Genomic DNA, 13,214 nt, shown 5'->3' on the forward strand with positions numbered 1-13,214 from the left:
TGTGTATATATGTATATATTTATTTTGTAATTTAGTTTTAATCCTTTGGGTTTGTTTGCTTTCACCACCTTCCTAGCATATAACCAATTTCAATATGCAGTTAAACTGTACTGCTGTAGGCCTGCTGTAGAATTGAACCAACAGGGTTCAAAGCTGTGGCTTGTAGTTGACTGACATGTGTCTATAAATACAGACGTCACAGCTGCTAATTGCACTTTTGTGTCTGGAGTGTAACGTTCACTCATCTGTTCCTTCAACCAGAACATAGCCATCATTTCAGAAGCAGCAAGCTCGGGTATATCCCTGCAGGCTGACCGTCGAGTGAAGAACCAGCGGCGGAGAGTCCACATGACACTAGAGCTGCCGTGGAGCGCAGACAGGGCTATACAGCAGTTTGGTCAGTAGATGTTACTCCTCTGTACTCTCAGTACATGATTTTTCTTTGGTTTCCTTCTCCTGTGTTAGACTGCACCCTGTTAATAAAAAAAGAATAATAAAAAGGTATGTAACAAAATTGATGTTCTATTCTCAAACACAGGGAGAACCCACAGATCAAACCAGGTCACAGCTCCAGAATATGTCTTCCTCATATCGGAGCTTGCAGGAGAGCAAAGATTTGCATCCATTGTTGCCAAAAGACTAGAAAGCCTGGTGAGGATGCTTATTTCTTATTTCTCTTAAGTCTTGTAGAGACTTTTCTCTTCATATGTGGACTTCATTTGTGTTCATTCTTTGTAACAGGGTGCTCTCACTCATGGTGACAGAAGAGCAACAGAAACTCGGGATCTGAGCAGATTCAATTTTGACAACAAAGTAAGAACATCAAGCACTTCTCTGAGAGGATGTCTTATGGTTTTTAGGGCAGTGACTCACTCATACTCTCCCACAGTATGGCAGAAACGCTCTGGAAATTGTGATGAAGTCAATCGTAAAGCTTGATACTCCATTAGTGTCTCCACCCTCGGACTTTAAAGGGGATTTCTTCAAAGGTATGACTCATACACTGTTAACCACGGACAAGAGTTATTTCCTGCATTTCTGCAGGCTTGTTGTGTTTGCGGCGCATGTAGTTCATACTGTAGATGTTGCTATGTCTGTTGTATACCTTTGTTTTTTTTTTCTTTTTAATCAATTACTTGCACATATGGTTATTGTCCTTTTTTTTTAATTTTTTTTTTTAATTTTTTATTTTTTTTCTTCTCTTTTCTACAGAAATTCAAATTGGATTAGTAGGTGTTGGCCTCATAAATGTGGAGGACAGATCTGGCACACTATCACTAGACAAAGGTGACTAGAAACTGGGGAATTTCAAGGAGAATCTCTTGTTTTTACTTCTTGGGAACCTTTAAATAACCACGTGCCTTGTTACTGTTGCAGACTACAACAACATGGGGAAGTTCCTGAATCGTATTTTGGGCATGGAGGTCCATCAGCAGAATGCTTTGTTTCAGTACTTTTCTGACACGCTTGCAGCGGTGATTCAGGAAGCAAAGAAGAATGGCAAATATGACATGGGCATTCTCGGTAAGATTTTTCAACTGCTTTTACAAACACATAAGCAAGGCTGGGCCAAAGGATGGCCTTTGTAATAAATTATTAAGTGTTTTATTCTTTCTTGGAGATTGAATGTTACTGTTGTTTCATTTTAATCATTCAATGCATTTATTTCTGTCCTCTGTTGTTAGATCTGGGCTCGGGTGATGAAAAAGTAAAGAAGGTGGACTGCAGGAAATTTCTAACACCTGGCTACACTACATCAGGGCATGTTGAACTCTACACTGTAAGTTCATATATGCATATGCTCTAGTCAGAGATTTGCATGATTAGTTGGTTCAGCTATAGACTATGTATGAGGACGAGACGTGGTACTGAATAAGTCTTTTTTTTTTTTTTTTTTTTTAAATCTTACTTTGGGGTAAAGTTGGTGAACCTTTTAACTGGTAATTCTATACATTGAGTTTTGATATTCCAGTGGGGGGGGAAGGGAGGGATATTTAACCTCCCCCTTTGTTTTTTTGTGTGTGTGTGTGTGTGATACGCTCAGTCTTGACTTTTTTTTTTTTTTAAGTGTTTTCTTACTTTTAGACTTGTTATTTTGTATGCCATTTATAATGTTGTGTCATAGCAAATATGCCCCTAACTTTATGTGTCTTCATTCACAGGTAAGTGTTGAAAGGGGAATGTCCTGGGAAGAAGCCACACACGCTTGGGCAGACCAGAATGGAGCCGATGATGGTTTCTATGTGCAGGTATGGAAGTGCTAACTCTTGTGTGTCTGAATTGGGGGGTTCATTCCTTATTGATCACATTTCATTCCTTATTGATTTTTTTTTTTTTGCTCAAATAGCCGAACCTCTTTCTGTGAGTTAGCCTCTAGATTGTAATAAAGTGTAGTTAACTCTTACATGTGTGTGTGAATGCAGAGCAGTGACATATGACGTACATGTCTGTGGTTGATTTTCAGATGAGGAACAACAAAAAAACGGCCATCCTTGTCAAAGAGGTGAACACTAAGAAGAGGCTGTTCTTGGTGTACAGGCCCAACACCGGCCGGCAGGTCAAACTGGAGACGTACGCAGACCTCAAGAAGAAATTTAAAAAGGTTAGATGACACTCTTTCATTTAAACTGTGACAAGAAGAAGACAGAATATTTTTTGTGAATCATATGTGTTTTGCCCTCCCTGTATTAGGTCTTGTCAGAAGATGCCAAGCAGCACTGGACTGACCAGTACAAGTCTTCAGAAAAAATCTGCTCACACGCATATTGGTATGTGCACTTCAGATTTGCATGGTGCTTACTTTGCTTACTGTATTCCAATCCCACATTTGTTGATGACAGAAACTACTTCTCAGAGCACCAAATGCAGATTAATTTGGCAATGAAAATGGTGCCAGTACTTAATGAGAGGACATAAGCAGCTTCAACCTTTGATGCTTCCATTGCTCTGTGGTCTTTTTTTTTTTTTTTTTTTTTGTAAACCTGTTTGTGTTTTTCTGTTGTCAGGCGCGGTAACTGCAAGAAGGCGTCAGTGGGTTTACAGTGTGAAGTTGGTCTTCGGTGCAGGAGGTACTACGTTTTGTGTGGATCAGTGCTCAGTGTTTGGAATGAGCTGGAGGAAGTGCTCACCCCGGTCAGTGGAACCAATGTAAAGGTGCAGATTGTCCGGCTGAGAACCGAAGATGGGCAGAGGATAGTCGGTAAGTTAAGTGACTGCTGTACTAAAGGAGAAGTTCATATTTTGGAAACTAGTCTCATTTCTTGGTAGAGCTGGCATCTCAGCGAAACTCCTGGTTTTATGTTTTGTGCCTTATTATTTAACAGACAAACATGTAACATGGTGTCTACAGATGTGTAGACACCGGGCTTATGCTCAGACCTTTTTTAAAATTTCTGTGTTGTTTTTAATGCAGGACTGATCATTCCGGCGAACTGTGTGTCTCCGTTAATTAACAAGCTCTCAACATCGGACCAGTGTCAGCAGCTGGCTGTGCAGGAGCAGCAGAAACGGCAGCAGCTTCACCCTCAGAGTCTGAGCCACACACACCACACATAGTTTAGGGGCTTTAATCCCCATCTCTACCCCTCAAGTTCACATCCCTCCCTGAAGGGATCTCTCTACACTGCAGGCTCCAGGACCTTCTGCACAACCCTCATTGTTCCTGAGGGTCAGAGGTGTGGTACCAAGCTGTGGTGACACTCTGATGTAAAGCAGTGGTTGTATAGAGAAATTTTTTTTTTTTTCTTCTTCCCTTTTCCCCCCCCAACCCCCAAAATTTGTAATCTTCAGAGACTCTTCCTTTCACCTGGAGATATTTGACAGGTGATGTATTTTCCTCTGACATTCAGAGTGAGAAGATTTGTGACTTTAAGAGAGCATGTTGATCTGAGTTATCCACTCCTCACCGATACTTTACCCTGTTTTACCCCAGAACCACCTCCGTATGAAACAAAGACTTTTTGTGGGTCTGGACCAAAAGTAGATGAAGCAAAATCTATGTTTTTTCAGAGTCAGAGGAAAGTCTCAGATGGGCATATAGTGCTTAACTACAATCACATATTAATGTATGCTAGAGACTCATTATATTAGATATTACCCAGCACTACCTGCAGTGTAAGAGTTCTTGTTTTTTTCTGAAGTAGAAAAAGTGATGCAGTTTACTGCAGGAAACCTTTTGCTTTTTGGGGGGGGGGGCTTCTGATGCACTGTATCTGGCATATTTGCTCATGAGACGGTAAAAACCAAATATTCTTATTGTCAGGTTCCACTTCCTTCTAAAATCAGGCCAATTTCTGTTTTTGCTCATCTGTTTTTCACACAGGTCTCAGATTCCTTAAAGTTTCTTTGTTTGTTTTAATGCTTAACTTGAACATTTTGTTCCTCTTTGTCCATGTTGGAACTTGATCAGCCAGTTGTTTGTGAACGTGCATTTGCCTGAGTACTTGGAGCTACAGCAGTTGGTCACCTTCACAAAGAAATGATTTGGTTATTTTTGCATCAGCTATCCTCTGAGTTCTATATACATAGGGTGTTAAAATGTTAGAGATGATGAATATTAAGCAAACTGGGGAACTAGGTACAATAAATACAATTTAGTGTTTATTAAAGTATTGAAACATTTAATAAATGGTTTATGGCCTTTATTGTAGCTACAAACAGATGGTGTTAAGAGTTTATCTCCTCATGTGAGGGCCTTTAACATTACTATACAGTGTTTCCCTTTACTATCAGAGGCTTTAAGGGGCAGGTGGTGATAAAATGCAGAGACCATAAATTACTGCAAAGTGCAGTATAGACTCACACTGCACTGAAATGAAACAAAGCACGTAAATTAGGCAACTGTAATGATTGTTTCAGTGTCGTCATTTGTTCAGACGTGGCAGCATTTGAATGCTCACAAGAAGAAATATCATAGACAAAAGTGCTAAATAATTAAAGCTACATTACAGTGCTGTGAATCAGTTGTTAAATGTTTACTTGATGCTTAAAAAAATTTTTGGCAATAGAAAAATTTAGGTCATAGTTTGGGGTCGAGGGAAAACTATTTAATATTGTACTCCTTTCCAATCCATTACAACAGTTTTATTTCTTGACTTGGTCTTTAGCTGGCTGCTATTAAAACAGAGAAAATGGCAAAAAAAAGATTAGTTTTTAAAAAGATAAAGGGTTCCTGAAAAATTGTGAAATGCATGTTGTTGACAACAGCCTTTTTCATGTGTGCGTATGTTCAAGGTTTCACAGCAGTCTGCATCACTGTCCTTCTCAGTGTTTTTTTTTTTTTCTTTTCTTCTATTACTTTGATTATTATTATTTTTTTTGGTAAATGTAAATCTGCTCAGGGGTTAAACTCATACGAAGACCCAAAACACAAGAGTTTTACAGTGTATTGCAAATGCATGATTAGAACTCAGTGGTCCTTGGACATCTTTGCTCAGTACAGTTGCTCTGTGTGTGTTTAGCTGTATTTACAGCTCGTATGTGTCAAACATCCAAACATGGTTCTCCAGTTTCTCTGCTTTCTTGTAATTAAGGTCTGTTTGTTGTACAGTCCACTTTTTCTGTTGAGCCTGTACCACCTCAGTCATATGTTGTGTGATGCTCGACCTGCCCTGGAAGGGTCAGAGCAAAGTCTGGATACGTGAGCTGTCCCAGTGGTGATAATTAAACAGAGGATGTGTTTGATTCCTAAACCTGTGGAGTGGTTACTGTTAGGTGGAACAAGAACAAATCTTTGTATCATTTGTACAGTTTGTAAAATGAGTCAAACTGAAATTGTTCATGCATCCTTTTTTTTTTAATTTTTTTTTTTTTTTTTATGGTGGAGGGAGAACTTATTCGTTAGAGCTTGCTCTCTAATTGGAAGTCTCATTTTAACTTGAATGTGCACCATGTACAGACCAACAACTCATGTTATTTTATCTTTTGGGCTGGTGGCTGACTTGGAAACATTGTTTTGTTTTTGTTTTTTTCCTGTTTTTGTTTTGTTTTTTTAAAATGCTGTCAAAATGTCACGACTGATTTAGCTCATCTGAAGTTGAAACACTTGAAGGACTTAAATGTTTTTTCCTTTCATTATTGCACGAGTTGCACTACTGACAAGAGTTGTACAAAAGTTCAAAATTACCTGTATATGACTGAGTGCAATGCTCAATAAAGCTTGGTATACTTCTACATTGTTGTGTGTTGTAATACTGAAAAGCTACTGCATTACATTATAGAATTCTCCAGATATGCAGACTACAGTTACAGATGACTGGACTTGAGTTCTTCCAGAAACATCAGTTAATCGTTTATCAAAAAACAGCAACTAGCAATATGAGATGACAAGTGTGGTATGCTTGTTTTTTGTTTTTAATGTAGACACTCTATTTTATTATTAAAGGCAGTAATGCAACTCTTAAAAATATTCCTATGAAAAGTAAAAACACTGCATGTGAGAATGCTGCGAGGTGCTTACTCTGTATTTATTTATTTAGGTACTTTAACTACACTGAGAGCTGTACTTTATAAGTGCAGAAAAATCATTATGCATGCATATTAAACGTGTAAGGTGTATATGAGCATATTACTTTAGGTGTTGCTAATAAACTGGCAACTAAGTATATAATGCCATTACATATAATTCCCACACACATAAGTTAATACAAAGTGCATTAAACACGAAAGCATGGTGAAATACTCTCAGAAAGGCCGTTACGGTATTTTTATGGAGCAATTCTCCAGCTCCTTAAAATGTCAGACTAATTATTTTTTGTAAAATAATAATTTTAAAAAATCCATAAAAACTGCTGTCTTCTAAACCTCAAGCTTTATATGGTGGTTTTATTGATGAGCTCCCGCTGCTTGCATTGCGCCAAGATTGCAATTACCAAAATTAGGAACGTTTATTTTGAAATGATTTAACGCTAAACAGTTCATTTTTCACCCTGTTACGTGCGCCTTCGTTTTTTGTGGGGAGTGGGGGGGCAGAGTGGGCAGGGGTCCGGGTCATGACCCTGAGAGCCACGATTGGACCACACTTTTGCCTTTGTGTGTCCAACCATGTGGCCAAGAGTACTGATGGGACATGAAGAACTGAAATGACTCCTGAGAACATTTTTGAAAAACTGAAGATAACCAAGTCTCCGAAATAAGAGCGCCTGCTTCCAACTCCAGTTACTTTTCTTTTTAGGTAAAAGCAGACTGCTATCAGTAGTAATGGATACGACCCCTCAGACAAAGACAGGTACGCTGGTTTTCTTTCATACTTTATCTTAAAAAAAAGAAAAAGAAAAAAATATATATATAAAAAAAAAACGAGTGAGTATAAAGTTTAACCTCAAATACATGTATCCACGTCTGGTTGCCTATTCTACTTTAAAAGTCTAGTTTCTCCTTCATAATGTTGTGTAAAAATTTTAGTTTAAAACATCTAAACACATATCACGTTTAAACACTTTTTGTTTAAAAAAAGTATTTTAAAAGTGTCGTTAAAGTAAACTCTGGATAAAGGTTGGCAAATGTGCTTAAAATGCGTGTTAAAGCGTGCGCGAATTTGGTCGCTTTGTGGTGAAATGTGCTTCTTTTAACCGTTTTCTTGATAATCCGCAGTGGATAGTAGCAATGTTAAAAAGCACAGTGGGTGTCAATATAAAGTGACGGCCATATTTGCCGGTGCCGCTGTTGTAAACAAAAAGTGAGAGACAGACGCTTCACTGAATTTCGGGTCATTTTTATTTCTTTAATTTACAATGTCTTTGGGAATGTCTTACAAACCCAATGTCCATCAGCACATTCCGGGAACTTCTGGGAACCAGGGTAAGGAAAAAACGGCGGAGAAAATCAAAGTATCCGTCTGTTAAATCGAGTGTTAAATTCGGGGTCTCGGAGAATACCTGGAGAAAGACCGTGTCTGTAGTTTTTGTCCAGTTATATATATAGGGTCAGATCCTGGGAGCTAGGCTAATTCATATCCGCCATTATTACTAATGTAAAAGAGCGCCATCCGCGATACAAGTCGGCGGAGAAACACGGTGGGGATGTGAAAGGAGTCGGCGGCGGTTCCTACAGTGTCGATATCCGTCGTCCGGGGTCGCGGTCCCGCCGGGTGGGTGCCGTTACACGGTGACAAAAATGTATCACTTATGTCTTCTTGAGCCAGCCTTGTTCCGTTTCCTCCATGATGCTCCTCGGTCGGAGCTGCCGATTGATCTGCCTCGAATGTTTTTTATGTCTCTTCGAGGACATCTCGTGTTGGAGGTTGAATATTACAAGCGAACAAAGCGACAGGGGAGCGGTGATTATGGAGGTGCATGTGCGTGGATGGAAGTGTTCAGATCCCCCAGTTTCTTTATGTTACCAGCCAAAACGTAAAACAATACAAAAAATCAATCTGCTCAAAGTAAAGGTATGTGTTATATAGAGAAATGTATGGAAGAGTAGTGGGAAGAGTTAAGAATTAAAAGAAAGAAGGAGAAGGAAAAAATAACAATAGGAATTGTCGTTCCAATTCAAGCTAATGGTTGTGTACAGATTGCTATGTGGGTATTTGGTAAAATTGTAATTCAAAAATTCTATTAGTAACAAGTGAAATAATTTCTATTTTTAGCACATGAATAAAGTGCAAAAAAACGATTCCCCCCCCCCTCTCAGACATTCTCTTATGAGATTGTTAATATTGATATTTCAGTGCTTTTGCAACATTTTACCCATTTTACTTCTACTTGCTTTACTTTAGTCCAGAGGTAATGAGTCCAGATAAAGGTTGCCAGATACATCTAAAGGTCAATCCTCCTAAATTTCATCACCTCTCCATTTTCATAAGACTCTTGGCATACCAAAGATGATATCACCTATGTCCAACAACAATTTTTAAGTAGTTTTTATGGCTTCATAAGCTGCTGATTAGCTTTATCTTTAATAGGACTGACAATTTTTTTAGTAGGTTTATATTAATCTACTGTACTGTAGTCTTAAACCACCCCTCATTTCTTTATATTTTGCTAGGGAAATGGGAAATGGATGTAGAGATTTATTGAATCATGTGCAAACATACATGGGAATACAGTATATAATGCAAAAAGAGAGTTTATATAATTCCAACAATCTCGAAAGTTGAAGCTTTGTTCTTCAACACAGCCTTAACTCTCATAGGAACTAGGAACATAGGAACACTGCTTCAGAGTAAGGGGAGGTCAGACTGACTGTGTTCCAGTAAATGTTTTTGTATCCAGGTATGCTAGAGCATACCTGGATACAAAAACATTTCCCAAACATACTTACTCCAGTATGTTTGGGAACATTATCATGGTGAAAAATGAAACGTTTGCATAGTGGATCAAAATCTGATTGTACTTTTCTCCGTTCACAATCCATTAATTTTGACAAGAGCCCCAACATCACTGGCTAAAGTGCATCCCCAAACCATGACAGAGCTTTCATCTTGTTTTATAGATGGCTGTAGTGCTCTCCTGACCTTCTCGGTACACAAACTAAAAATTTGAACGCCCTGTTGCTGGTGATTTTCAGCCCAGTTCTTGTGTAACTTGGCATACTTGAGCCTTTTTCCCCAGTTTCCCTTCCTTAAGAACAGCTTCTTGACAGCTACGCTTCAGCTGAGCCTGTTTCTGATGAGGCTTTGGTGAATAGTAACCGGTAGGTGGATCACCTGAAGGGCCAGATGCATCTCTCCTGTGACAGATTTTTTTTCTCCTTTTTCTTAAACATATGACATTCAGATAAGATAACCCAGGCCTAAAGATAGCTCTTTAGGCCTTTGCTCCTCTTTTGTCCTCCAAGTTCTCCATATTGGTGTAAATATACTCTATTATACCTGACAAACTGTGTTATTGTTGGCATTTTTCATAGTCATCTAAAGATGTTTACTTCTGCAGCAGGCTGCTGGTAAAAAAGCGCCTCAAGACAGAATTTAAATTGGTTCTTTGCTAAGTCCTCTGTCATGTAGTAACAAAACTCCTTGATAATCTAAGTTTTGTGCCTTTTTTTCAAGCTTGAGTGATTCATAGATCAGTGTTAGGTGGCTTTACAAAGAAAAAGAACATTCCTTTGAAGGTGATCAGGTACAAGGACTGGACTGAACTTTAAACAACCTTCATTGTTCAAGATGACTTTCAAAAATGATAAAGTCTGTCTTCTTGGAAGAAAAGTATAAAGATTCACTGGTATACTCATCTCTTTTCTTCATGTCTGAGGTCACTAAATGGGTGGTTTGATAAAGGTTTTGAGTGTGATGACAGTAACAAGCACTGCTGCTGCTGAAACTAGAAAATCACTTCACCCCGCCTGGGCTCACTTTCTTGCGGCGTTGTACTTTTAATGTTTTCTGTGTATGTGTGTTTGTGTGTTTGTGTGTGTGTGTGTCAGAGAGGAGATACTACACCTGTGAGAAGAATAATTGCTGCTTGTGGTGAATGCTGTAGTATATTTAATTCGCACACATGTTCCTAAAAACCTTTTACAGTATATGCATCTTTTCTTTAACTGTAATGTGAAACATATGCACTGTCAAGCCCTGCACCATCAGCATCACCTCCCTGCTGTTTCCCACACCACAAACACTGAAGAGCTTCCTTTGTGAAACTGCTGACTATAAGAAAAAAAAAAAGCCTGCTTTACTGCTCTGATAATACAATTTCCATTAAAAAAAAAAATCTTTAATGGCAAACAGTTTCTATTTGTAGTGCCTTTTAACCTTACAGGTTCTCTAAAGTGCTTTAAAAGTTGAGCAGTTGGTTGGTTTCGAATATATTTGATTTGTCTGTCTATTTTGATTTTGACAGGAGTTGTTTTTGAATTGTCCACAGTTGCAAACCTTCAGTCTCCCTCAGCAGCTAACCTGGCCACGCTGCAGTCCTACAGGCCCCTTCTGAGTGACTACGGACCTCCTTCTCTGGGATTTTCACAGGTAACTACTAAACTCACTGCATACCCCAGCTCGTAAAGGCAAAACCAAACAAACATACTTTTCCAGTTTTTACATTTCCTTCATTGCCATGGAAGATACAAGATTGTTGTTTGTTGAGTTTTATTTGTGCAAAACTGGAGAACATTGGCCTAATTACTTCATATTCATATCAACTTTACAGTCCAGGTTTCAACATAAGTCATATTTGTATATTAAAATTGCATTTACAGTCCGTCAAACCACCCATATGATGAAAAGCAGTGTTTTTACCTGTTTATATTCAGTGGTGGTCTTTTACACAGTAGCAGCACAACTGAATCAAGAAGTGGTGATTCCTTAGAGATTTTAAGCAGGGCTGCTTATGTCACTCTTATAGTGACATGAAATACCTCTGTGTCTGCTGTAGTGTTGGGACATTATGAAGGTCAATTTTAGACACTACTCTCCACCCCGGACTCCACAGGTCCTAATTTTTGGTATCAAACTGTACCAAGTATCAAACTGTACTGTGTTGATAAGGCTCCATTTTGCATATCAGAAACCAGTTTAAATGTATTGAACCTGACTGATTTTTGCTTTAACTTCAGGGCTCTACTGGCAGCCAAGTGCCTCAGAACAAATATGCAGAGCTGCTGGCCATCATTGAAGAGCTCGGAAAGGAGATCAGACCCACATACGCTGGAAGTAAGAGTGCAATGGAGCGACTGAAAAGAGGTAACCTTGATATGCAGAGCAATACAAAAGCAGCATGCAAGCATTAACATTTCTCAGACTAAATGTGTATTTGTTTTTCTTCAAAGGAATAATCCATGCCAGGGGGCTGGTGCGTGAATGCTTGGCTGAGACTGAGAGGAATGCAAGATCCTAGCTAAAAACGCCCATTCCTCCCTGCAAGAACTACCTTTCATGAGGAGAAAAAATAACTTGCATGGCGTTTCCTTTGCAAGGAGGAAGTAAATGAACAAAGGATGGAACAGCAAGCTCCTCGAGAGAGAGAGAGAAAAAAAAAGAAATACAGTAATGCAATTTGTGACTCCTGAGAGCTCTGGAGGATAATTTCAATCATGTGTGGGTTATTGGAACTAAAATGAGAGATATCATGTGTTTGTTTGTTTGTTTGTTTTTTGTTTGTTTTTTTTTATGCCCCATTTTTTTGGATCATAGTTTTGACTTCATATTTAAAGCATTGGTTTATGCATGCAAATGGGCCCATAGGTTAATTGTAGACACTGCATGGAGTATACAGGTGTAGATGGGGAGGACTTTTTCTTTGAATTTTTTTTAAACTTTGGGTTTTTTTGGTAGTGGTTGGTCTGATTTTCAGACCCCTTTAACACCTAGCTAAGTAAGGGAGGGACAGAGACGTGCCAAATGCATCGGTTGATTCGTGTTGAGGTTGGTTTTGGTATTAAAGGGAGGGAAAAAAAGGAAAATGCTGTTAACTTGCATCTTTGTATGTATTTATTACTCAGTGTAATAAATTGTATTTTCAATATAGTTGTCAACATGATTCATTGTACGTATTCAAAGTACATTACTTTTTCCCATGTACACATGGTTCAAGAGACTACTGGTATATTGTACTATCCATCCATCCATCCATCCATTCGCTTCCGCTTGTCCTTTTCAGGGTCGCGGGGGGTGCTGGAGCCTATCCCAGCTGTCACAGGGCGAGAGGCGGGGTACACCCTGGACAGGTCGCCAGTCTCGCAGGGCTAACACATAGAGACAGACAACCATTCACTCCCACATTCACACCTATGGGCAATTTAGATTGATCAATTAACCTATCCCCACTATTGTACTATCCATCCATCCATCCATTCGCTTCCGCTTATCCTTTTCAGGGTCGCAGGGGGCGCTGGAGCCTATCCCAGCTAACTATTGTACTAGTTATAGTTAATTATAGAGGGCAATGATTGTCAATTAATTAAATTTGACCTACTAATAAATCAGCACCTACCTATAATGACACATCTCTTTGGATGAATGGATGATGGATCAGTAAACCATTTTGGTCCAGGTTGAAATATATCAACAGTTGGTTAGTTTGCCATGATGATGGACATAACCATCATGATATAACACATTGTAATACTATTAAAAGCTAGATGAAAGTAGGCTGAATCAGAAAGGCAACTGCACCGAGTGCTCATGTGGTGGTGACCTGCCAATCACAAGGTAGGTCGTACGCCTGCCTGAGTTCTATAGACTTATCCATGCCAAAAGGGAGAAAATATTTCTCTCAAACATTTAGCAGTTATTAACAATTAATCTGCTATTCACTGAGCATTAATTGACAAATATTTTG

General features: G+C 38.9%; 2 protein-coding genes across 6 annotated transcripts in view; both read left to right on the top strand.

Moving 5' to 3' along the window:
• sbno1 (strawberry notch homolog 1 (Drosophila)) overlaps positions 1 to 6,171 on the top strand; it is a 17,661-nt gene extending 11,490 nt beyond the window's left edge. For all 4 annotated transcript variants that reach the window (XM_005720057.2, XM_005720053.2, XM_005720054.2 and 1 more), the window contains exons 22-33: positions 262 to 397; positions 539 to 651; positions 742 to 813; positions 890 to 989; positions 1,213 to 1,287; positions 1,378 to 1,524; positions 1,686 to 1,780; positions 2,163 to 2,249; positions 2,465 to 2,602; positions 2,692 to 2,768; positions 3,006 to 3,199; positions 3,413 to 6,171. In XM_005720057.2, coding sequence (XP_005720114.1) covers positions 262 to 397; positions 539 to 651; positions 742 to 813; positions 890 to 989; positions 1,213 to 1,287; positions 1,378 to 1,524; positions 1,686 to 1,780; positions 2,163 to 2,249; positions 2,465 to 2,602; positions 2,692 to 2,768; positions 3,006 to 3,199; positions 3,413 to 3,555 — 1,377 coding nt within the window. In that variant the 3' untranslated portion in view covers positions 3,556 to 6,171. The remainder of the gene's footprint in view (positions 1 to 261; positions 398 to 538; positions 652 to 741; positions 814 to 889; positions 990 to 1,212; positions 1,288 to 1,377; positions 1,525 to 1,685; positions 1,781 to 2,162; positions 2,250 to 2,464; positions 2,603 to 2,691; positions 2,769 to 3,005; positions 3,200 to 3,412) is intronic.
• An 883-nt stretch (positions 6,172 to 7,054) lies between these two features.
• Positions 7,055 to 12,344, top strand: cdk2ap1 (cyclin dependent kinase 2 associated protein 1). 2 transcript variants are annotated; one of them, XM_005720059.1, is made up of 4 exons: positions 7,055 to 7,225; positions 10,803 to 10,903; positions 11,491 to 11,617; positions 11,704 to 12,344. In XM_005720059.1, the coding sequence occupies exons 1-4, from the start codon at positions 7,198 to 7,200 to the stop codon at positions 11,769 to 11,771; spliced, it is 324 nt and encodes a 107-aa protein (XP_005720116.1). In that variant the 5' UTR covers positions 7,055 to 7,197; the 3' UTR covers positions 11,772 to 12,344. The 2 variants fall into 2 exon arrangements, with proteins under 2 accessions (XP_005720116.1, XP_005720115.1); XM_005720058.1 differs by lacking the exon at positions 7,055 to 7,225 and adding an exon at positions 7,631 to 7,797.
• The last annotated feature ends 870 nt before the right edge of the window (positions 12,345 to 13,214 follow it).

Source organism: Pundamilia nyererei, unplaced genomic scaffold (assembly GCF_000239375.1).
Source record: "Pundamilia nyererei isolate P.nyererei 1_Seehausen unplaced genomic scaffold, PunNye1.0 scaffold00002, whole genome shotgun sequence".
NCBI lineage: Eukaryota > Metazoa > Chordata > Actinopteri > Cichliformes > Cichlidae > Pundamilia > Pundamilia nyererei.